Source organism: Miscanthus floridulus, chromosome 3 (genome assembly GCF_019320115.1).
Source record: "Miscanthus floridulus cultivar M001 chromosome 3, ASM1932011v1, whole genome shotgun sequence".
In the NCBI taxonomy this organism is placed as follows: domain Eukaryota; kingdom Viridiplantae; phylum Streptophyta; class Magnoliopsida; order Poales; family Poaceae; genus Miscanthus; species Miscanthus floridulus.
The window spans coordinates 14,308,544-14,333,545 of NC_089582.1; the positions used below are offsets into that span (position 1 = coordinate 14,308,544).

The 25,002-nt window shown below is 46.5% G+C and overlaps 1 protein-coding gene and 3 pseudogenes across 1 annotated transcript; 1 reads left to right on the forward strand and 3 right to left on the reverse strand.

The window, feature by feature from the left end:
• Positions 1–1,340: 1,340 nt before the first annotated feature.
• On the forward strand, positions 1,341–1,908 carry LOC136543213 (uncharacterized). The gene is made up of 2 exons (XM_066535727.1): positions 1,341–1,494; positions 1,568–1,908. Exons 1-2 carry the CDS (start codon positions 1,341–1,343, stop codon positions 1,906–1,908), a joined length of 495 nt encoding a protein of 164 aa, XP_066391824.1.
• A 6,138-nt stretch (positions 1,909–8,046) lies between these two features.
• LOC136543214 (uncharacterized) lies at positions 8,047–9,538 on the reverse strand (annotated as a pseudogene).
• A 4,203-nt stretch (positions 9,539–13,741) lies between these two features.
• Positions 13,742–16,495, reverse strand: LOC136543215 (uncharacterized; annotated as a pseudogene).
• Positions 16,496–21,652: 5,157 nt separating this feature from the next.
• LOC136543216 (uncharacterized) lies at positions 21,653–23,239 on the reverse strand (annotated as a pseudogene).
• Positions 23,240–25,002: the final 1,763 nt, after the last annotated feature.

The window sequence follows — 25,002 nt, forward strand, 5'->3', positions numbered from 1 at the left end:
GAACAAGGATACCATTATTCTGGTTCAGGATGCAGATCAGATAAGAGACCTCCTTGAACTCATTGATCAAGATATCCCTTCTGCTCTCAAGGCCCCCCTAGAATCTGCAGCCCATCTTGATGACCACTTTGCCATGGTGAGAAGGGCAACCAAGAACATATCTTCAAGGGCTGCTTTGCAGAAGGATAGATCTTTGAAGAAGCTGGAGATTAAAGATCTTCACTCTCATATCCAGACTACAAGAAATTCCTTGACAACCTTGGAGCCTGAACTGAAAGCCATGGAGGATGAAAAAAGCAGACTAGAAGCTCAACTAGCCGAACTGAATGCCAAAATTCAGTCTCACAGGGCCCATATAGCTAATTTGCCGAAGAACATAGAAGCAGCTTCACTAAAGATAACTTCGGCCATCAAAGAAGATCAGCAAATCAAAACTAAGTTATCCAGCATCCAGAGTTCTGAAGATGAAGATCAGAAAGTGCTAGATAATGTTAGCCGAATCAGGACTGAAGCCATAGAGGCAATCAATCAGCTTCTGAACAAGTAGACATTGGGCTTGTAATAAACTTAAGTGTGATATACTCTGTCCCTTGATCAATCAACTTCATGTTTACATATTTTTATTCGTTTGAAAAAGCAATCGGCCATTCTCCTTTAAATTTCTCGATTAGAATGTAGCCGATTGTCTCCATTCTTCCGATAGCCGAACGAATCCTAATTTAAATGTTGTGAGGGTATAGCCGAACAATGCTGGCTCCAACAAATCAGGGAGATAGTCGAACGACGCCCGACTTAATCCATGCCTGGCCCAGCCCAGTAGCGGCCCAGCTGAAAGGGAAAAACCCTACTCCATCGTTCGGCATTCTCGCCCCACGACTCCGTGGAATTCACCACGATTCTTCGCTTCGGCTTATAAATAGACCCTTCCGTTAGCCTTCATCGCTATCTTCCGTTTTAGCGTTCTCATATCCGTCTCCTCCACTTCCTTTGTTCGATTCATTCCAGAAGAAAACCCTAACCTCCACCAAAGCAAATGGCGAATAGTGGCGACCGTGGCAAGCGACCTGCCTGACGGAGAGGCGGAAGGAAGCAGAGCATCGCGCTGCCGGCGCCGTGGGTACGAATCGGCTTTTTGCCCCCTTGCGATTTTCTTGTTCATCTCTTAGTTTTGATTTTTTCTTCCTCATTCATCAGGATAAGGGTCATCAGCTCCAGCCAATATCATCTCCTTCCTCCGGCGACAGCAGCTCAACCGGGAACTCCATCATCCGGCTCCTCCGGATCCTCCAGCTCTTCAAGCTCCTATCATTCCAATCCTTGGGGCCCGGCGGAACCAGCAGATGCACACCATCCATATTCTCACTGAGGAAGCGCTCAAATTTCGCCAGGAGAGAGACGAGGCCCGGGAGGAGCTAGGCGACGTCTCCAAGAAATTCGGCATCGAGCAAGCCGAATGGGAGGACCAGCGGAAGCAACTCTGCGACGCCATCACCGGTCTGATATCTTCATTTGGTTTTATCATTCTGGCTTCCCCTGCTTGCTGACCCATTTTTTCTTTTCTGCCCAGCTCTTTCTGCGGAGAACGACCGCCTGAAGGCGGCGGCGAACAAGGTTGCCGACAAGGTGAATGCCCAGGGGAAGACATCCGAGGCACGCCTTGATGCTGTGGACGGCCGTGTTGATCAGGCCGTCATCCAAGGTGTGCACCTTGGTGTTTCTCTCGGGCTGGCGGCAATGACCTCCCGAACCAACGAAGACTACTCCTTCCAGCCAGTCGGCTTCGCTGGAGGACGCCCGGACGAGATCGACGACATCGATGAGCGTCTGGAGGTCTACGATGATCATGCCGTCGCCCTTGCCGAGTCCACAAATCCCCAGTCCGTCCTCAACAAGTTATTTGAGGAGTAGTTTGTATTAGGATGGACTTCTGTAAATAAACTTGTCTTTTGGAAGAATACTTATTTCTTTGATTCTTTTCGGTAAAATTCTGCCTGCGACTGTCAGAAAAATGCTGAAAACACCCCGGTCTTGCATAAACATTCTTGTGCTAGAGGCGATGCAAACTGCATCGGCTATTTTGTGCTAAAGGCGATATGAACAATATCGGCTATTCTCAGTTTTATTTTTTAGGCTAAAGGCGATTTTCCTTTTATCGGCTTTTCTGATCTACGTTCATGAACCAACCTCAACACTGGGGTAATATTTCTTAAGAAATCTTCCATTGATAGCTCTGGTAAACTCCTCCCCAAATAAAGTCTTCAATATGTATGCATTGCCAGGTACACATTCTACTATTCGGAAAGGACCTTCCCAATTTGGAGACCATTTGCCATAAAAATTTGATTATAGCCAGCATTACCATCCATAAAACTAATGACTTCATAACCTGCTGCTGCATCTACTAGTAAATCGGCAACTGGCATTGGGTAACCATCCATGGGAGTGGCCTTATTAAGATTTCTGAAAATCTATGCAAACCCTCATTTTTCCATTTTTCTTGTATACCGGTACTATATTTGAAATCCACTCTGCATACTTGCATGGCCGAATGAAGTTTGCTTCTATTAATCTTTCAACCTCCTTCTTCACATCGGCCAATACCTCTTCTTTGTATATCTTCCGTGGAGGTTGTTTGTAAGGACGAAATCCAGGTTTAATGGGTAATCGATGCTCAACAATGGAACGATCCAATCCAGGCATTTCCGTGTAATCCCAAGCAAAACAATCTTTAAACTCTTTCAACAGATCTATCAACTTTGATTTATATTCTGGGTCTAACTTTGCACTAATATACATCGGCCTTGGCTTAGAACCATCACCAACATCAATTTCTTCCAACTTATCAGCCGACATAAAACCACGTCCCAACTTTCCTTTGTTGCCATCGACAGGATTTCCCATTAAAAATTACTATGAGAGCCGACTGCTTGGATCGGCTGTTGGCCCTCGCTGAAAACATTTACAGGACCTTCTTTCCACACTTTTCTAGAGAAACAATCGACGCCTTCATATTCCCAGTAGGTAGATTCTGCGGCAGCAACACTTACCGAATCATCAGCATGTACAACTTCAACGTCATCTCCAATCCATTGAATGAGAATTTGATGCATGGTTGAAGGAATGCAGCAATTAGCATGGATCCAATCTCTGCCCAAGAGTAGACTATATGCCCCCTTGCCATCAATGACAAAAAAGGTAGTAATCAGAGTTTTCGACCCAATAGTCAGCTCGACATGGATAGCACCTCGGGTATCGGAAGGGTTGCCAGCAAAGTCCCTAAGCACCATGTCAGTTTTCAACAATTCTTCATTAGTCATCCCAAGCTTTCTGAAGGTAGTATAAGGCATGATATTGATAGCAGCCCCTCCATCAACAAACATCTTAGTTAAAGGCTTGCCATTGACATATCCCTTTAAATAGAGTGGTCTCAAGTGACGATTCTTGATTGGTTTGTCAAAAACAGCCTGCTGTGTTAATACAAGCTGGGCCATCAAATCCTGACATTCACTTTCATCAAAATCAGAGTACACCTCTTCTTGGACATCTTGGCTTTTGGGAGCTATAAACTCTGATGGGAGGAAGAAAGCCATGCAAGCATCAGCCGAAGGACCACATTCATCAGGCTTCTTCTTAGGACGCCATATTTGCTTTGTTTCGGTAACTTCCTGTTTCAACTCCCTATTCCTCAACCGTTGAACTCTTCTTTTCTGACTTTTCCTCAGGCCTGGAGGACACCACTGTCCTTTTTGCCATACGTATCTATAGGAATCAGCTTCTTCATCATGCACCCTATCATGAATCCAACCTTGACCTGCAAATCTTTTCCTTTGCTGATTCTCAAAATCATCTATTTTTAAGCGCCGATCATCTTCAGGAACCTTCGTTCCAAGTCTTTCATAGACTGGGACGGCGGTTGACTCGAGATTGCCTATACTCGGAGTACTGAGCACTACACTCCGGACAATTATTTCTAGCAGGCAACCTCAAGCCTTCATTCCAACAATGCCTAAAGAATGAACAACCCCAATGAGACTGCTCCTGTTCTGTCATGTATTCTTCTTGCTCCCTTCGGCATACCTCTTCCTCATACCTCCGGCATTCTTCCATAAACCATTGCTTCTTATAGTATCCCTTCTCTTGCTCTCTCTGCCACTTGTTTAGCAAAATACGTGATGTAACTCTGGGTTTGGAAGTTTGACCTTTCTCGGTTCGGCTATTCTGAAACCGAACTCGTTGCTGCAGCTCTCTACTGGTAACTTGCCGATCCGGGTCAACAGCACCACTTTTCTTTGCTCTATCAGAAGTCAACACCTTCATCTTGCCTTTACCTTTGAGATCATTGGCAGAGACCATATTCACAGAGAAAGAAATCATATTTTGTGGAAAAGGCTGATCATCAATTCTCATCTTGCCATCAAACTTCAAATGTCCCTCTTGGATAGCTTTCTGGATTCGTATTCTGAACACTCGGCAATCATTGATAGAGTGAGAATTAGTGTTATGGAAGCCACAATACTTTTTGTCTTTCACTCCTTCAGGACGTAGCATGGGATGTCCTTCTGGCAGCTTGATGCGTCCTTCCTTCATCAATAATGCAAAAAGCCTGTCTGCCTTAGTAACATCAAAATCATAGGTTCCCTTTTGTTGTTTCAACCAGCGTTGACTAATTTGAGTAGGCTCCTTTGCCCAATTCAACTCAGCTGCAGCTATCTCATCTTCATCAATATACTCAGTCGCTTCCTCCAGAAAACCTTGATACACCTCATTAGTGGCATTGTTCTTCTGAAAGCGATTATCTCTCCTGAATCCTTGGGCCTGATTACTCATAGCTGCTAAACGCTGTGCAAGTTGGCCAAGATCATCAAACTCCATGCCGAACAACTTCTCCCTGATATTCGGCAACATTCCTGCTATAGCTATTCCAGGTAGTTGATCATCTGGTAAATTCAGAGAATAACACATATTCTTGGTTTCCCTAAATCTGCGAAGATATTCCAATGGTGTCTCATTTGTTCTCATCCTCAGACTCATGAGATCGACCAACTTCTTCTCATTAGTACCCGTGTAGAAATATGAATGAAACTTCTGCTCTAGCTCTGCCCACGTACCAATGGAATGAGCTGGTAAAGACGTGAACCACGTGAAAGCTGGTCCTGTAAGAGACAAAGGAAAATATCGAATCCTCCAAGCTTCATCTGAAGCAGCTTCTCCAAGCTGCATTAAGTACCGACTGACGTGCTCTATGGTACTAGTATCATCTTGACCAGAAAACTTGGTCAAATCTGTTGGAGGCTTCACCCTTGGAGGTAACGCCACTCTGTTGTACCACTCTGGATAAGGAGACTTGTATGAATAGGATTGATTTTTTGGCTTCAAGCCGAACTGATTCTGCATCATATCAGCCATCCTGTGCATCAAAACATCAATGCCTGAATCCTGATTTCCTTGTACCTGCACTCCAGAAGGCAATCCTGAAGCACTCCTATACCCTGGATTTGGCACAGCATTGATAGCATTGTAATCAGTAAATTCCTGATACCCATCTCCATACATATTCTTCTGCAATCTGTTTGATGCTGGAGAAACTCTATAAGGCTAAAGTGGCACTTCTCCTGTGGTACCAAATGTTACCTGGCCATAGGTGGGATGTGATTGCTTTTCAGTGTGAGTCAATCCACCTATATTTGAAGTCGATGCTCCTTCTTTTCCAACAGGCTTCTCTTGATGCTTTGGAACATTGAAAAGTGTCGGTCCACTGAGTGGGCCAACATTTTCTTCAAAGTATTTATCAACCATTGGACCAAAAGTACTGATCATGATTGCCCGAAAGGTATTCAGAAAAGCTGTGTGATGGTTTGTCATGGTTTCTCCCATAGCTTTATAAACCAGGGCTGCCATCTTCTGAGCATCCTCCTCTTCAGTGTAATCAGTTTGATGTGGAAGAAGAACCCTTGGCATTGACTGCTTTTGAAACACTTTGTTGCTCTTGTTTTTGGAAAAAGACATCAAACACTTCCGTTGGTATTGCTCACATGCTTGTAGCACTAAATCCCTGTAATTATCTGGCAATTCTGCCATGCTCACATCCAGAACATGATCATTGTTGATCTCAGACGCCATCTTGAACTAACAGACTGGTCCCACCGAGCGTGCCAAAAAGTGTGTTGACACAAAATGTGACGCACTGTGCCTCACACACAGCAAGCCGGAAAGCGTGGCTTCAATCGGGTGCCCGGGTGCTTCGTGATCCGGAAACGTGCCAGTCAGTTTGACCTAAAAAAACTAACAAGGGATAAAACAGTTAAATGCCAAACCGGAACATGTCGGGTGAGACCAGACAGTTCCATATATACGGCCCTGAAGCCACTTACAACGACATACAGCTATAGGAAGCTGTCTGCCAACAAGTTTATAAACCATTCGGCTAATCGTAAGATGAACACACGTAAAGATCCGATTGCCGAATGCATGTGCATGGGAAGACATGTTTGAACAAGTGAAATTAATTATGCGTTAATGCATATCCAAGCTCAGCAGGTCCAGCCGAGTTGGGGTCCATGAAGAAGGAACGTGCAAATAAACACGATTAAGCTAATCTAAAACCTGCATCTGCCGCACGACACCTAGTTTCGTCAAAGCTTAAACGTAATTAACATGCATGAACCCACAACATGTGACAATCTAGATTAAAATAATTCAGCCATTATGAGCATGTTATCTATTTGCAAAGGTAATATGAAAGTAATGATCATTGAAGCACGAATAAAACCATAGGAGAGGGCCGAACAATATCAATCTAGATTGGGCAGAAGTGTGTTACAAATATATAAAATATTTAAAACATGCAACACAGGATAACTTAATGAATCTATTTAGATTTTGCCGTATCTAATAGAGCCGATAACTGTCTTGCTTTCACTAAGCATATTGAGCAAACGCCTGCCGCACGGTATCTACTCATAAACAAAGCATAAGCAAAGACTTCTTGATTGTCAAGCAAAGATCCGCCGCACGATCATTGAAAACAAACAAGACTACTTGCATCACGTCTAAATCCACCGCATGATACTAAACATGATAACAAGGTTGTCGGAACTTATGGAGGTCGACGGATCGATGACTCCTCTCGAAGAACTCGACGACACGACAAAAGGACTCGAAAGTAGGCACGGGGCCGGTTGTATTGATTTGGTTGTGAACGCCTATTACAATGGTCGAGGGTCAATATTTATACCCTAGACAAAACACGAGTCCTAAAAGACTACGATTTACAAAGGAACTCTTAAACAAACTTGGAAACTACGATTCCTTGCCCTAAACTCTCAGAGTCCTTTATTATTACAACTTTCATCTTTTCGATCGGCTTTGCTTGCCATCTTCTGCTTTCCCGAATGGAGTCACCACCTTCTGAAGTAACCGACCGCACAAGCATTTAGCCGACCGCTCGTTTTGTTTGCCGAATGTCTTTCTTCCCACATGCGGGCCCACCTGTCATCTTCCAAAGTCGACCAAAATCCAGTGTTAACAGATTGGTTTGTCATAATTTTTGTGAATTCCATGCACATATTTATTTATGTTAGCTAAATTAGTAACTTCTTTTATAGGGGAAGATTAAATGATTTTTAGAGGCTTTGGATTGTATTATTGTTGGAGTATATCTCAATAAACAAAAAACATTTATAGCCCAAAGAAATCAGATTTGGTTTTCAAAGTGGAAACCTCTAAATAACCCCTGACGTCTTGTGTGTTGCCTACATAGCCCCCAACCTACCAGACCAAGTGTTCAGCACATTAAACTTTCCCACACCAATCATTTTACCCTCGGTCTCGTTTTGCTAACCGGTATTGTGTACGTGGACAGCTGCAGTGGCATTCTTGGCCACGCTCGTTTTGGGCCGCCGGCCTGTGGCAGACACTGGGCCCCGAGCACCTCGTGCTCCTCCATGGGGAAGCCATCATCCTTGAGGGCGTGCACCGCCTCATGCCCGACAATGATGTCTGCGGTCTAGCTTATCTCCCCGTAGCATTCAGCGACAGTGAATTGGCTTAGGTGGCATGTGATGTTGTCTCCAGCACCGCCCACCTGTTGGTGCAGCTGCCATGCCCACGGTTGTCATTCATCCTGCGGAGCTAGACCTTGAGCCTATTCAATTCGCCCCATCCACATGGAAGAGGTGGAGGACAGAGTCCTCCCCTCGGCAGTGGACAAGGTGTTGCCTGGGTACTGATCAAGCGCCACACCCTCAGGGAGATCGGCGATGAAGAATCTCTCCTTGGTGAGGTCGATCTAGTCCTAGGATGTATTGGGTCGCCATATAGATTTTGTCGCAGGCGAGAACAATAGTAGGCGGGATATGGAACGTTGACTTATCGAGAAAACCCATGGCTATGCAGCGGATGGCCCAGGAGCCGGACAGTAGGACACACACCAGTGCCATGACCTTATTGTCTGACTCCTAGGTGCAGACGCTAAAGCGGTAGGACAAGGCGTCGTCGCCGTGGTCGGCTGGGAGGAGCATCGCATGGCGGTCCTCCGAAAGGAAGATGGCTGTGGCGACTGTGGGAGCACCATGGTAGAAGGGTACAACAGTGGGGAGCGCACAGCGAGACAAGCATGGCGGAAGGTCTCGCCACTGAACTTGAAGAGGACCAAGTCGTTCCAGCAGTCCCAAACGTTCGATGCCGGCGAGTCAGCACTCACCTCCGCGCTACAGGCAACAGGAAGCCGGATGAACTCCAAGACAGAGGTGCCTCCACTGGAGACGTAGACCCCAAGTAAGATCGTCTAGTGTAGGCGCTGCATGGTCAACACTTGCTGGTGAGTGCGGTACTAACCAGGCAGCTCTGGTATCCGAGGCGGAGAAGGATCTTGTCAAGGAGATCTCCGTTGGTGAGGGCGTGGTGCAACGATGGGAGCTCTGCTCAGTTAAAGACATTTCATGTAAAATATGATTTTTTTTCTATATATGCACCAGATTAAAAGTGTGAGAAACATTTTCCTAGTATTGGTTTGTCATAATTTATGTGAATTCCCTGGATATATTTATTTATGTTTGCTAAATTAGTAACTTCTTTTATGGGGGGACATTAAATGATTTTTAGGGGCTTTGGATTGTATTATTGTTGGAGTATATCTCAATAAACAAAAAAACATTTATAGCTCAAAGAAATCAGATTTGGTTTTCAACGTGGAAACCTCAAAATAACCCTTGACTTCTTGTGTGTTGCCTACTAAGCCCGAACCTACCAGACCAAGTGTTCAGCACATTAAACTTTCCCATACCAATCATTTTACTCTCGGGCTCGTTTTGCTAACTGGTATTGTGTACGTGGACAGCTGCAGTGGCATTCTAGGATACGCTCGTTTTGGGCCGCCGGCCTGTGGCGCACACTCGGCCCTGACCACCTCGCGCTCCTCCGTGGGGAAGCCATCATCCACGAGGGCGTGCACCGCCTCATGCCCGACAATGATGTCACGCTCCTTGTGGAGCCTAGTAGGCACTCCCACACAGTCTGCGGCCTTATCTCCCCGTAGCATTCAGTGACGGTGAATCGGCTTAGGTGGCATGGGATGTTGTCCCCAGCACCGCCCACCGGTTGGTGCTGCCGCCGAGCCCACGGTCGTCATTCATTGTGCGGAGCTAGACGTTGAGCCTGTTTAATTTGCCCCATCCACATGGAAATGGTAGAGGACAGAGTACCCTCAGGGTCACCATATAGATCTTGTCGCAGGCGAGCACAATAGTAGGCAGGATATGGACCGTTGACTTATCGAGAAGACCCATGGCTATGCAGCGGATGGCCTAGGAGCCGGACCGTAGGACACACACCAGTGCCACGACCTTATTGTCTGACTCCTAGGTGCAGACGCTGAAGCAGTAGCACAAGGCATCGTCATCGTGGTCGGCTGGGAGAAGATCGCATGGGCGTACTCTGAGAAGGTGGATGGCTGCGGCGACCGTGGGAGCACCACGGCCTTGTCCTTGTTAGGGTACAACAGTGGGGAGTGCACAGCGAGACCAGCTCCGTCGAGGTGCCGCGAGGCCAGCACTTGCTAGCACTAACGACTGAGCTCCGGCATCCAAGGCTCGTTGGTGGCGGCGTGTTGCAATGATCCCAGCCCCGCTCGGTTAAAAACATTTCATGTAAAATATGATTTTTTTTCTATATATGCACCAGATTAAAAGTGTGGGATACATTTTCCTACGTTTCATTTGTCATAATATATGTGAATTCCCTGCATATGTGTATTTTTTATTTTTGCTAAATTAGTAAATTCTTTTATGGGGGGCATTAAATGTTTTTAGGGGCTTTGGATTGTACTGTTGTGAGTGTATATCTCGATAAAAGAAAAACGTCCATTCTTGGCCATAATCATCTTGAGTCACCAGACTATGGTTGAGCACTAGGTTTTTTCTAAGTGTTGCTATGGACTAAGCACCTATGTGTATCTCACATCCAACACATATTAGTCCACCTAGGTTATCACTCAATTATCAAAACCAAACCAGGGTCATTCACAAGCTCCTACACAATTCTAATGATCATGGTAATTAACAAGCTGCCAGTAGAACTAGCAAGCTACTCAAACAACAACAAAAACTACATGAGGCAAACAAGCAAGTGGGCAAAACGACTACACAGGAACGAGATTGCACAAAGTAAAGAGCAAGTGTAGAATACGCAAACCGTAGGAACAATGAAGATACAAGATTTTTCTTCTGAGGTTTGATGATTCGCGCGATCACCTACTCCCCATGGTGGCATGTACAAAGATTGCATATCACACCTTGTCCCGTAATATATATCCCGCTCTTATAATCAGGTGGATACAAGAAGAAAACATATTTTAAACAAATATTTTTTTGTTTCCAAACAAGACCACAAATACTTGATTTTTGCAAGTGATTCAATTTGAACATAGCAGAAAGTTCAAATCGCAAGACCTTCCTATGTCCTTCCTCTTCCCGCGCAGCAATTCACGTTACTATAGTTCCCTTGCATCCCTCTCACCTCGTCATACCGAACGCCGCCACAAGTCACGCTGACCATCATCCCGTCACCACTTTCCAAATCTGCCCACACTTCCCCCACACACGTCACCACACAGCAACTCGTGTGGCAGTATAAATGGTGCCTTGCCACTGATCCCCAAACCCACCACAAAACCCTAGCCCTCACGGATCAGGCGGCACTAGATGCGGAACGAGAGCTTGGCAAGGGCATCCAGGTATCAGAGTGGCGTTGCTTGCTCGCTCACCGCTAGGTTTTGACGATCCCGTAAATTGGCGCGATCAAACGTTGGGCCAAGATTCGAAGAACGTGTATTCAAAATTTCAAAAGGTAAACAAATGGATTGATTCAGCCTTATTTTTTAACATGTATGATTGATTGTACCTTGAAATACCTTTTATTGGTAAAAATAACGGGTATTCAATGAATACTCTTGAAATCCCCTAGGCGATGTTGAGCTGCCCTGTGGAGCGGCTGTGTGCGCGGCAAGATGAGCAGAGCGCTCAACTGCGGTGCGGCATCACCGCGGCCACCCAGATCCAGCGACGGCTCACGCGCGAGGCCGCACCGACTACGGATCTGGCGAGCGTGGGCTTCTCAGGCGATGGTACACATGCGGGCCTCTCTGACGGTGGCGGACGCGCAAATCAAGCGAGCAGCAACAGCTCATCGATGGGCTCAGCGGGCCCTGTGGATCGGCTAGGCGGGCCCATCGACGGCATTGCTGTTTTTATTTTTTTTAATTCATTAATGCTGGCGAACATATGTCCGCCTCTGTTAATCCATATTTACCCAGATGATTTGGCGGAGGTGAACAGGTTGCCCACTAGCCAAAACTGCTACTATAGTAATGGATGACGACCTCCCACCGTGGGGCGGGGCCGGAAAGGGGAAAAGTGTCGACAGAATGACACGTCTGCCAAGCGGATTGAGCGCGACGATGCGGTGACCGTGGGAGGACCATGGCCTTGTCCATGTTAGGGTACATCAGTAGGGAGCGCACAGGGAGACCAGCGCGGTGGCAGGTCTCACCGCCGAACTCAAAGAGGACCAAGCCGTTTCTGCAGTCCCAAATGTTGGCACCAGCAAGTTCCCGAAACCCAATTCAGCACTCACCACCGGGCTAGAGGCATCAGGAAGCTGGATGAACTCCGAGCTAGAGATGCCTCCACTAGAGATGTAGACCTGAGTAGGCACGATGAGTGGAGGCGCCATGATGCCAACACTTGTTGACGACCACGGCTCTAACGACTTAGCTCTAGCATATAAGGTAGAGAAGGATCTTCTCAAGGAGATCTTCGTTGGTGGGAGCGTGTTGCAACGATGGGAGCCACCTCGTAGTTGATGATGATATGGGCCCCAGCAACATGTCCAAAAATGTCCATCACAATTTGCAGCGACAAGAGCATCGGTACATAAAAAACATTTTGTGGTAAAATATGAATTTTCTATGTATGCACCTAATTAAAAATGTGGGATACATTTTTCAAGGGTTTTGTATGTCAACATTTATGTGAATTACATACATATATATATATATATATATATATATATATATATATATATATTACTAAATTAGTAACTTATTTTATGGGGGACATGAAATGATTTATAGGGGCATTGGATTGTATTATTGAGGGAGTATACCTCAATACAAGAAAAACATTTATTGTGGAAAGAAATCAGATTTGGTTTTGAAAATGATAGGTCTTTCTCCATTGTGTTTGGCCACCACTTTCTACCACTCAATCGTAATACTTGCCCACATATTCAACACTCAGTTCCAAAGCACACGACATCCTTGGCACATCACTGTCTACCAACAGCCCTACCCACTGTGTAGATCTACAATTGGGAATGTTGTGATGCATCGCGCCATCACAAGAACTACATCCACCTGTAATATCATTGCATATAATACGATATAAAAGCCAAACATGGAACTTTTCAAAACATCTCTTATAGAAACTTTATGTGGTTTGGACCAGAACTAAAACTCTTACTACATAGAACCATACAAGATCGGAAGTTCACAACTACAGATATGTCATCGCCGTTGATTCCAAAGTGCCCATCACCGGTTTTCACCCTTGTTGGTGAAAGGTCATCAGTAATTTCGTCACTGTTGGTTTCAAATCGACTTTAGAAATGAAGATCGCCTCGGCTCGTAATACAAACCGGGGGGTAATAGTTTTATAAAAAAACCAAAAAAAAAATCCAGCTGTTGGCAAGCCAAGGCTACTTCCAGCCCACCGTCATGGCCCCTACCACTGTCATGGCCGCCACACCTTTTGTATAAAAGTAGTAGCGAGTGAACTTTTTCTTTTTAGTGTGGCCTGAGCGGTTAGTTGATATAGAAAGTAGTAGCAAGCGGACATTTATTTTGTTTCTATGTGGCAAGATGTGTCATGAGGTGGCGCGTCGGTACATAAAGGATTAGAATGTGAACATCTTTTTGTTTTGATGTGGCTCAGCGGGTTGGTATAAAAAGTAGTAGCTAGCACGCATGATTTAAAGTGCGGGATACATTTTTCTTGGTTTTATATCTCAATACAGGAAAACATTTTTTTGCCTGAAGGAATCCGATGTGGTTTTAAAAATTGAAAATCTTTCTCCATTTGTGTTTGGCCTCCTGTTTCTACCACTTGATAGTTAATGTCACCATCTTCATCATAGTTGCCCACATAATAGTCACCACTCAGTTCCCGGCGCTCCCTCCGCCAGCACGCTACGGCAAGGCGATCCAAAGCCCCTGTGACCGGTTGAGCATGTCCACCATGGACGTCGTCTGGTACCTGTGGACGAGGCCCGTGAGGTCTGTCGAGTCACCAAGCACAGTGGCACGCTGCCATGAGTGGGAGCTCATCCCAGTCAGGATGTAGGCGTCGCCAGACCCCTCATACAGCTGCGGTTTCAGCGCGCGCTCCTGCATCTCCCGCCGCTCGGCCACTAGCGCCTGCATTTGCTGGTCCCAGGACAGTGACACGAACGACTCCAGAAGCCGTGCGGGTGTAGTCGCCCTCCTCCACAACGGCTTGCGCCATGGCCATGTCCTCAGCGGCGTGGACGCGGTGCCACTCGCGCTCCAGCTGCAGGGACATCGCCGCGCTCACCGGGAACTCCGGGCGGAGCAGCATCACCGGGTCGCCTCCCACCCGCACCATCTCCGTGGTGACTGTGTCGCGGTAGGTGCAGCTCGGCCGGACAAGTGCAATGGACACGCGTGACAGTGGCACGCGCACGGTGACGAGGAAGTCCCTCTCATCGTTGGCGTAGAGGCGGCCGACGTGCATGAAGGCACCGCGGCAGTCGCCGTCCACTCCGCTGGCATAGCTGCCAGACATGATGGACATGATCAGCAGCACGCCTTAGTCGGCGCACTCGACGCTGAGCCGCGTCTCCTGCGCCACCACGCAGAGGAGGCCGCCGATGCACGGCGTGAAGGCGTCCTGGATCGACCCCACCACGTCAATTAATGAGGAGGTGCCGCTGGACATCTGGGCGACGGCGTGCATCGCCCAGGAGTCGTGGTCCATGCCGAAGCCAAAGGCATGGATCGGGACGTAGTGCTCGCTCCCGGGAAGGATGGAGCGCGGGACGAGCGGCGCCTAGTCCAGCGCCGAGCCGTCCTGTGGCAGGAAGTTGTAGGAGTCCACGCCGTCAGAGAGCAGGATGATGCTGCACACCAGGTTCCTGGCTTGCCTGTCCTCCACCATCCTGGCAGCTTTCCGCAGCCCCTCGACGATGTTGGTGCCGCCATCGGCGACGAGGGAGTCGACAGCCTGCAGCGACTGCTGCTGTCCAAAGGCGGCCATCTTCCAGAGCCGGAACAGCCTGCTGGCTGATGAGGAGAAGGCGATGACCTCGTGGCTGACGACGATGCAGGCCCCAACAGCATGGACACAACATGTCTAGCACATTTTGCAGTGACACGAGCATCAGTTGGTAAAAAACATTTGTGGTAGAATATTATTTTTCTATGTATGCACCTGAATAAAAGTGTGGGATACATTTTCATAGGTTTGGAATGTCATAATTTATATGAATTCCCTGCATATATTTATTTTTCTGCTAAATTAGTAACTCTTTTTCTATGTGGGGACATTAAATGATTTTTAGGGGATTTGGACAGTGTTGTTGTCGGAGTATATCTCAATACAAGGAAAACCTTTATTGCCCAAAGAAATCAGATTTGGTTTTGAAAATTGTAGGTCTTTCTCCGTTGTCCCTACATTGTCCCCGGCACCGACCACCGTTACTGCAGGGGCTTCCTCATCACTATCGCCTGCGGTCTCCCAACCCTGCTCCACGAGATGGCCGCAAGTTTCATGCAGGGAAATGGTGTCCCTGAGCACCCACCCGTTGGCGCTACCGCCAGCAGCACCAGTGCCGCCATGCCTGCGTTCGTCGTTCATCCTGCAGAGCCAGACGTTGAGCCTGTTCTCCCCATCCATATGGAAGAGGTGTAGAGGACACTATTGTCACCCCAGCAGTGGACAAGGTTGCCTGGGTATTGATCAAGCTCCACACCCTCATGGACATCGATGATAAAGAATCTCCCTTGTCATGTATCCTGCTTTGGGTTGCCATGTAGATCTTGTCGCCGGTGAGCACAGTAGTCGACAGGATCTGCACCAGCAACTTAGGGACAAGACCCGTGGCTATACAGCGGATAGCCCAGGAGCCGGACCGCAGGACACACACCAGTGCTGCGACCTTGTTGTCTGACTCCCAGGTGCAGACATTAACGCTGTAGCACAAGGCGTCGTCGCCGTGGTTGGCTGGGCCGCTGGGAGGATCATCGCATGGCGGTACTCCAGAAGGGAGATAGCTGCGACGACTGTGGGAGCACCATGGCCGCACCCATGATAGGGTACAGCAATGGGGAGCGCACAGCGAGACCAGCATGTGGAAGATCTCGCCACTGAACTCAAAGAGGACCAAGTCGTTCCAGCAGTCCCAAACGTTCGATGCCGGCGAGTCGCCGAAACCGAAGTCAGCACTCACCTCCGGGCTACAGGCATCAAGAAGCGGGATGAACTTCAAGCCAGAGATACCTCCACTGGAGACGTAGACCCCAAGTAAGCACGTCGAGTGTAGGCACCGCAAGGCCAACACTAACCAGGCAGCTCTAGCATCCGAGGCAGAGAAGGATCTTGTCAAGGAGATCTTGGTTAGGGCGTGGTGCAACAATGGGAGCTCCGCTCAGTTAAAGACATTTCATGTAAAATTTGAATATGCACCAGAATAAAAGTGTGGGATACATTTTCCTATGATTGGTTTGTCATAATTTATGTGAATTCCCTGCATATATTTATCCATAATACTATTTTACGAGCGCGCGCGCGTTAGCGCTGGGGAATGCACACCATTGCTTCTGCCCGATCTCTCTGTGCGGATGCAGCCACGAGCCCAGCCACAACGATGCAGACATGGCCCACAAGCCACAAGTATCAACGTTTCTCAGATACCGATTCCCCATTTCCTCTCTGTTCTCTCTCCACCCTTTCGTTCTCTGTCTTCCCATTTCATTTCCAATCCCGCACAAAATTCAAAAGTGAATCCAGCAGCCGGAGCTACGCCCAAGGTTTTTATTTTCGGGAATTAAAATTTATCGGGGGTCACAGATAAAGAGGATAAACAGGATATATCGGAAATATCGGACCAAATTTAAATAAAATTTAATTTAAATTTAAGTAAATTTAAATAAATTTAAACAAAATTTGTACGAAAAAGATAGATATTTCCTTATCGACACCTACGGATAAAGAGGATATATCGGAAATATCAGGAGATTTCGGCCGATATTGGAAACCATGGCTACGCCTTGCAATCCCCGACGAATCTAGCAGTAGCCGGTGACATGGGGGCAAAAGCCCTTCGAATCTAGGTGGACGCCGTTGACGAGCGCTTGTGGACGGAGGCAACAGGGAGGATTTCACCCATGGTTCATGGAGGAGGAACCTCGACGGTTCAAGAAGGGTGGTGATCTGGTCGATTTCGGCATCCCGCTGCCAGCGATGTTCCACCTCCCCTAGGCTCCCATGGGTTTGTAAGGTGCATAAACATTTCCATCCCATTTTTCTTCAAGTAGCCCATTCTAATCCCAGTGAATCTCGCATCAATGGGGCTCCGATCCCTAGTGAATCTGGTAGAAGCTAGGTTTCAAATCACTGTCAATTTCGCAGCAGACTGTGAACTGGCCCTTCGAATCCGGCTAGATGAATGATTTGTAGCTTCGAATCGAGCTGCCTTTGATGTTCCAGTGAGGAGCTGTGACGGGAGGTTGCCTTGCCTACGGTGGTTTCCACGGTGGTGGAGATGTTCGTTTTGGGTCCGTCATCATCGTTCCCCTTCCCCCATTCGCATCCTTTTGTTGTTCTTCGCCGTTTCGATTTCATATGCCCTTCTAATCCTCCATGTTCTCCATATTGAATCTCACTTTACGAATCCATGGCAAATCTGTCACTATTGGTGAATCTCGCCTCTGTTTAGTTCGTCTCCTCGATGAATCAGTCGCTGCTAAGCTTCAATCGAAGTCGATCGAAGTGGCGGATCTCCAATTTGGGCGCCACAAAATGTAGGTACATTAGCATTTCCTAAGCATTTAGGTTCATTTTTGGGAATATCCCTGCCATTTTGTATGAATTCCTACTGAATTTCACTCTCAGTCTAGCTTCGGTACTACATTTGTGTTGGTGCCCTATACTATGTACTTAGATTTTTCATGCGGTCTGTACTTAGATTTGATAGAACAGATGGTAGATGTGGTCTAAGTGATCTTTCATGTGGTGTGTTTGGAGGCCTAGGGTTTTTTCATGAGAAGTGCATTAGGCATGAGCTTTGTCATATGTGCAGTAGCTATTATGCCTTTTCTTAGATTTTGTAATAAAATGTGAATATGGCTATTATTCAAGTAATAATGTGGTTATTCATGACAAGTGCGTATTCCCTGGTTGCTTCTCCTAATTGTTAGTATTTATCCGCCTCCCTGTCATTTCAAATCTGCACCTAAAATCTTTTTCAAAACTCATGTTGTGATGTGCCTAGATTTTTTTTTCTCATAAGTGGTTCCGTTTTGATAACTACAAGTGTGCACGTGCTCTCCTACCTATTAGTATTGATGCCTGTTCACCCTTTACTTGCTTGTGCACTTTTCTGTCATTGTAAATGACTGTGCAATGTACCCTGAAGATTTATATGTTTTTTCTTTTTTCTTAAAAAGCTCATGTATTGACGAGCCTAGTGCACAAGTGAGAACTTTGCATTATTGGAACTGCTGGTTGTTCACTGCTTTCAACTATATTCAATGGTATGTAAGGTTTACCTATCTCCATGCTATGTTCATAACAATTTTACTGGTTCTAGATTAATATGGTGAAGTTGGGATCATTTTTAATCACAAAGTTTTTAGAACCGACTAAAATTCCACCGGAGTAGTATGTAGATTCTGTGAGAAACCGGGGGTGCTTTCCCCTCCATTTCTCTTGGAATATCTGTAATTCCCTGTTCCAGTGGCTTAAAATAATGTGGTTGGACTTGATCTTGGCTTCATCATGCACTTACTGTTCATTTCTTTCCTTTTCCAGGTACCACATTTATTTGCTCTCATCTGGTGCTTTGTGTTTCATTTACAAATCTTTTGTGTCACGTCAAGTATGTTTTGGTTCCCTTCTCTACCTATTTATTGATTGCTAATTCTTGTTTATATACACACTTGTTAGTATGCCATGGAGTCATTAGTACTGGTACTCCCTTTTTCTAACAATGCTTCTAGTATGACGGTAAACTTTCCTTTGATTAAATGGTTGCCGTAATTTTTTTTAATAAATTATGATCACTATTGGATTAGTATAACACAATCTATTGTCACTCTTATTTCTAACAATACTTCTAGGCCTACCTACATATATAGATTCAAAGTTACTTTTTTTCTGAAGATAAATACACGCACTGTACACCAGAAATGCTTTTTGTTTCATACATAAATGCCTTCCATACCAATCTAAATTTCAAATATTTTGGCACACGTACCTAGCCTAGCTTTAACTTGTCCCTCCCTTTTGTTTCAACTGTTGGTGGTGTCAGCCACTTGTATGTCAATACCTTGTGAATATTGGCAATATCTTCCTCCTTAAAGTTGTATGTTGATCGTCCGTCCTAGTGTTTAACATGCATGAGCATATCAGATCCACAAGCATGGTTGCGATAACGTACAGTTCAACAATAATGTCCACAACCTCGTAGTTGCTATGCCCTTCTTTGTGTTTGGGTAGTGTTATCTCAAATCTGTTGCTCCTTAGGTTTAGAACCACCGTAGTAGTGTCCCACTGATTCTGATCCTTTATTTTCGACGGCTTGAAGCATAGGGACCATTACCTGTGTTGTTTTTGTTTACATCGTTAGTAATAATGTGCCAAAAAACATACACTAAATTTGAATACGCTGAATATATGAACAAATTCATATATGAACAGACCATCTAACGATTGCGATTAGGGGTGGCCATGGGCGCCTTTAGATGGAGCTTCCCTCTATGTCGTCCGCTGCTGAAGAGACCCAAGGATCAACAAATGTGATGGCGAGCATGTGGCCAGTGCATTGCGTGATGCTTTCCCATCATTGCTTGAGGCATTATTAAAATTATTACCCCTTTCACTCATCACAACAGAGGTAGGCCCATGGATCATAGCTTTCTTCATCACACCTGTGCAATGCCTAATCCTCACAACTGTCGTGAGCCCACATATTTAATTTAGAGCCAAGTTATGCTAAATCAGCAAGCAATTTTTTCATTTTGGTTTAGCATTTTTAGTGTTGTAATGATCTGCCATTGATGATGATGCCAATCCATGCTTTTGTACTAGAGGATTGGGCTTAAGGAGACTATTTTGTGTATTTTTAGATGGCAGATTCTTAGTTAAAGACTACCTTGTGTGATAATGACTTCATTTAGCCCGGCAGTAATTTTTTCTTTGCACGCACACACCCATCCGCCGTTAACAGATGATCCAATGCACCTGCGCTGACGGAAGCCTCTGGAAGCCGGCCTTATGACAGGCACCTCTGCAATATCTCACATTTATCTCCTCCCTTTCTCTCCCCTGCCATGCGCCTGTCGACACCCCCATGCCCTCCGTTTCTGCCGTGGTGGAGGGCAAGGACGGGAGCCTATTGTGCGTCTACGGCTCCAACGGCAGGCTGCCCCATCGATCGGGTGGTGCATCCACGTCTCCCTCTTCTACAAGGCTGCGACGCCCTTCCACTTCATGCCCCCTGAGCTGGCACCACTTAGTCGCCCCGTGCTCCGCCTCTCCATTGTCAGCGTGGAGGTCTAATGCACTGCTGCCGAGCTGCTGGGCCAGGTGGGTGCACGGTTCGAGTGCAAGCATCGTGTCGTGCTGCAGGAGTAGCCTATGACTGCTTGCTATGCTTTTGCTACTCTACTTTTACCATCATGAAATGCTGGAAGGTGACTGTTCTTTACTATACATACTTTTGCTCAGAAGATGAAACACATTTTCAACTACATAATCACATAGAAAACCTTAAAAGCTAGTGGGCTCTCCTGTTGGAAGGTTACTGAACAAGACTCCTTATTTAGAAAATGAACAATGGCATGCACAATTCTGTTGGTCAATTGTTTCTTTCAGATTTTCAGTCAAACATTGCTTTTGTTTGGTTCTCAACTAGAATCTAGTAAATTGACTATCCCACATCCTAATGGCTTCCCTCTTGTTTGTAGGGTCATGGTCCTGTCGATGAATTCCCGTACATGGACTTGCCTCAACACCAAGCCCTATACAAAGCATTTTCTTCAACAGTTACAAGCAATTTAGTTCTGCTACTGAAGCAGTTTTAGTTAGCTAATAATCCAAAATGAAAATTGAATGCATGGTCAACAGAAGATATGAAGGGAACCAGTAAGAATCGAAACAGGAAGAAATCTTGGAGTGGAGATACGAAGGGAAGAAACAAAGAAAATGCATTAGTCTGACATCAAATACATGTTACTGTTCATTGCCTCCACACTTGCTTAATGTTGGATGTATGCGATTTTCTTGATCATCTTGGGTTCTGTGGTTTTCTGGACGATACTTGAGGTTTTCTAGATCCAAACTGGTGGGGAATACATGTTACCATGTAAAAGTTGAAAATGCTTACGGTCGAAGAAGATGGACTGGTGAATCTACTTTTTTTGTGGGCCTGGCTTGGGAGCTGCGCTCTTTTGGCGCGCGTCCGTGCATTAAGCACGTGGAGCTCTCCCGCCTCAGCTTCTTCCCATATAGGGCAAGCGCGTTGGTTGATTTCCCAAAATAGAGTGTGCAGTCGGATGGTGGAATTCCTGCACGCGTTGCCTGTAGTAAAATTCTATATTTATTTATGTTTGCTAAATCATTTTTAGGGGCTTTGGATGGTATTATTGTTGGAGTATATCTCAATAAATGAAAAAAATTTATCGCCCAAAGAAATCAGCTTTGGTTTTCAAAGTGGAAACCTCTAAATAACCCCTGACGTCTTGCGTGCACCGCATCGTGCCCGAAGATGATGTCACGCTCCTTGTGGAGCCTAGTAGGCACTCCCACACAGTCTGCGGCCTAGCTTATCACCCCGTAGCATTCAGCGACAGTGAATTGGCTTAGGTGGCATGTGATGTCTCCAGCACCGCCCACCTGTTGGTGCAGCTGCCATGCCCACGGTTGTCATTCATCCTGCGGAGCTAGACCTTGAGCCTGTTCAATTCGCCCCATCCACATGGAAGAGGTGGAGGACAGAGTCCTCCACTCGGCAGTGGACAAGGTGTTGCCTGGGTACTGATCAAGCGCCACACCCTTAGGGAGATCGGCGATGAAGAATCTCTCCTTGGCGAGGTAGATCTAGTCCTAGGATGTATTGGGTCGCCATATAGATTTTGTCGCAGGCGAGCACAATAGTAGGCAGGATATGGGCCGTTGACTTATCGAGAAGACCCGTGGCTATGCAGCGGATGGCCCAGGAGCCGGACTGTAGGACACACACCAGTGCCATGACCTTATTGTCTGACTCCTAGGTGCAGACGCTAAAGCGGTAGGACAAGGCGTCGTTGCCGTGGTCAGCTAGGAGGAGCATCGCATGGCGGTCCTCCGAAAGGAAGATGGCTGTGGCGACTGTGGGAGCACCAGTGCCTAACCCATGATAGGGTACAACAGTGGGGAGCGCACAGCAAGACAAGCACGGTGGAAGGTCTCGCCACTGAACTCGAAGAGGACCAAGTCGTTCCAGCAGTCCCAAACGTTCAACGCCGGCGAGTCGCCGAAACCAAAGTCAGCACTCACCTCCGCGCTACAGGCATCAGGAAGCAGGATGAACTCCAAGCCAGAGATGCCTCCACTGGAGACGTAGACCCCAAGCAAGCACGTCTAGTGTAGGCGCCGCATGGCTAACACTTGCTGGTGAGTGCGGTACTAACCAGGCAGCTCTGGCATCTGAGGCGGAGAAGGATCTTGTCAAGGAGATCTCCGTTGGTGAGGGCGTGGTGCAACGATGGGAGCTCTGCTCAGTTAAAGACATTTCATGTAAAATATGATTTTATTTCTATATATGCACCAGATTAAAAGTGTGGGACACATTTTCCTAGGATTGGTTTGTCATAATTTATGTGAATTCCCTGGATATATTTATTTATGTTTGCTAAACTAGTAACTTCTTTTATGGGGGGACATTAAATGATTTTTAGGGGATTTGGATTGTATTATTGTTGGAGTATATCTCAATAAACAAAAAAAATTTATAGCCCAAAGAAATCAGATTTTGTTTTCAAAGTGGAAACCTCTAAATAACCCCTGACTTCTTGTGTGTTGCCAACTTAGCCCCAACCTACCAGACCAAGTGTTCAGCACATTAAACTTTCCCATACCAATCATTTTACCCTCGGGCTCGTTTTGCTAATTGGTATTGTGTACGTGGACAGCTGCAGTGGCATTCTTGGCCACGCTCGTTTTGGGCCGCCGGCCTGTGGAGCACACTCGGCTCCGACCACCTCGTGCTCCTCCATGGGGAAGCCATCTTCCTCGAGGGCGCACCACCTCATGCCCGACAATGATGTCACGCTCCTTGTGGAGCCTAGTAGGCACTCCCACACAGTCTGCAGCGCCTTATCTCCCCGTAGCATTCAGCGACAGTGAATCGGCTTAGGTGGCACGGGATGTTGTCCCCAGCACCGCCCACCTGTCGGTGCTGCTGCCATGCCCACGGTCATCATTCATCCTGCGGACCTAGACGTTGAGCCTGTTCAATTCGCCCCATCCACATGGAAGTTGTTGAGGACAGAGTCCTCCCTTGGCAATGGACAAGGTTGCCTGGGTACTGATCAAGCGCTGCACCCTCAGGGAGATCGACGATGAAGAATCTCTCCTTGGCGAGGTCGATCTAGTCCTAGGATGTATTGGGTCACCATATAGATCTTGCCGCAGGCGAGCACAATAGTAGGCAGGATATGGACCGTTGACTTATCGAGAAGACCCATGGCTATGCAGCGGATGGCCCAGGAGCCGGACCGTAGGACACACACCAGTGCCACGACCTTATTGTCTGACTCCTAGGTGCATACGCTGAAGCGGTAGCACAAGGCATCGTCATCGTGGTCGGCTGGGAGAAGCATCACATGGGCGTACTCCGAGAAGGTGGATGGCTACGGCAACCATGGGAGCACCATGGCCTTGTCCGTGTCCTTGTTAGGGTACAACTGTGGGGAGCGCACAGCGAGACCAGCTCCGTCGAGGTGCTGCGAGGCCAGCACTTGCTGGTGTGCACGGCACTAACGACTGAGCTCCGGCATCCAAGGCTTATAAGGATCTTGTCAAGGAGATCTCCGTTGGTGGCGGCATGTTGCAATGATCCCAGCCCCGCTGGGTTAAAAACATTTAATGTAAAATATGATTTTTTTTCTATATATGCACCAGATTAAAAGTGTGGGATACATTTTCCTACGTTTCGTTTGTCATAATATATGTGAATTCCCTGCATATGTGTATTTTTTTATTTTTGCTAAATTAGTAAATTCTTTTATGGGGGGCATTAAATGTTTTTAGGGGCTTTGGATTGTACTGTTGTGAGTGTATATCTCAAGAAAAGGAAAACGTCCATTCTTGGCCATAATCATCTTGAGTCACCCGACTATGGTTGAGCACTAGGTTTTTTCTAAGTGTTGCTATGGACTAAGCACCTATGTATCTCACATCCAACACATATTAGTCCACCTAGGTTATCACTCAATTATCAAAACCAAACCAAGGTCATTCACAAGCTCCTACACAATTCTAGTGATCATGGTAATTAACAAGCTGCCAGTAGAACTAGCAAGCTACTCAAACAACAACAAAAACTACATGAGGCAAACAAGCAAGTGGGCAAAACGACTACGCAGGCACGAGATTGCACAAAGTAAAGAGCAAGTGTAGAATACGCAAACACTAGGAACAATGAAGATACAAGATTTTTCTTCTAAGGTTTGATGATTCGCGCGATCACCTACTCCCCATGGTGGCATGTACAAAGATTGCATATCACACCTAGTCCCGTAATATATATCCCGCTCTTATAATCAGGTGGATACAAGAAGAAAACACATTTTAAACAAATATTTTTTTTGTTTCCAAACAAGTCCACAAATACTTGATTTTTGCAAGTGATTCAATTTGCACATAGCAGAAAGTTCAAATCGCAAGACCTTCCTATGTCCTTCCTCTTCGCGCGCAGCGATTCACGTTACTATAGTTCCCTTGCATCCCTCCCACCTCGTCACACCGAACGCCACCACAAGTCACGCTGACCATCATCCCGTCACCACTTTCCAAATCTGCCCACACTTCCCCCACACACGTCACCACACAGCAACTCGGGTGGCAGTATAAATGGTGCCTTGCCACTGATCCCCAAACCCACCACAAAACCCTAGCCCTCACGGATCAGGCGGCACTAGATACGGAACGAGAGCTTGGCAGAGGCATC

Bases quoted from the DNA above. Each gene is read 5' to 3' on its own strand.
- LOC136543213 (XM_066535727.1), top strand. From the start codon at position 1,341: ATGCACACCATCCATATTCTCACTGAGGAAGCGCTCAAATTTCGCCAG. The intron at 1,495-1,567 runs GTCTGATATCTT...TTTTCTGCCCAG, and splicing joins ACTCTGCGACGCCATCACCG to CTCTTTCTGCGGAGAACGAC.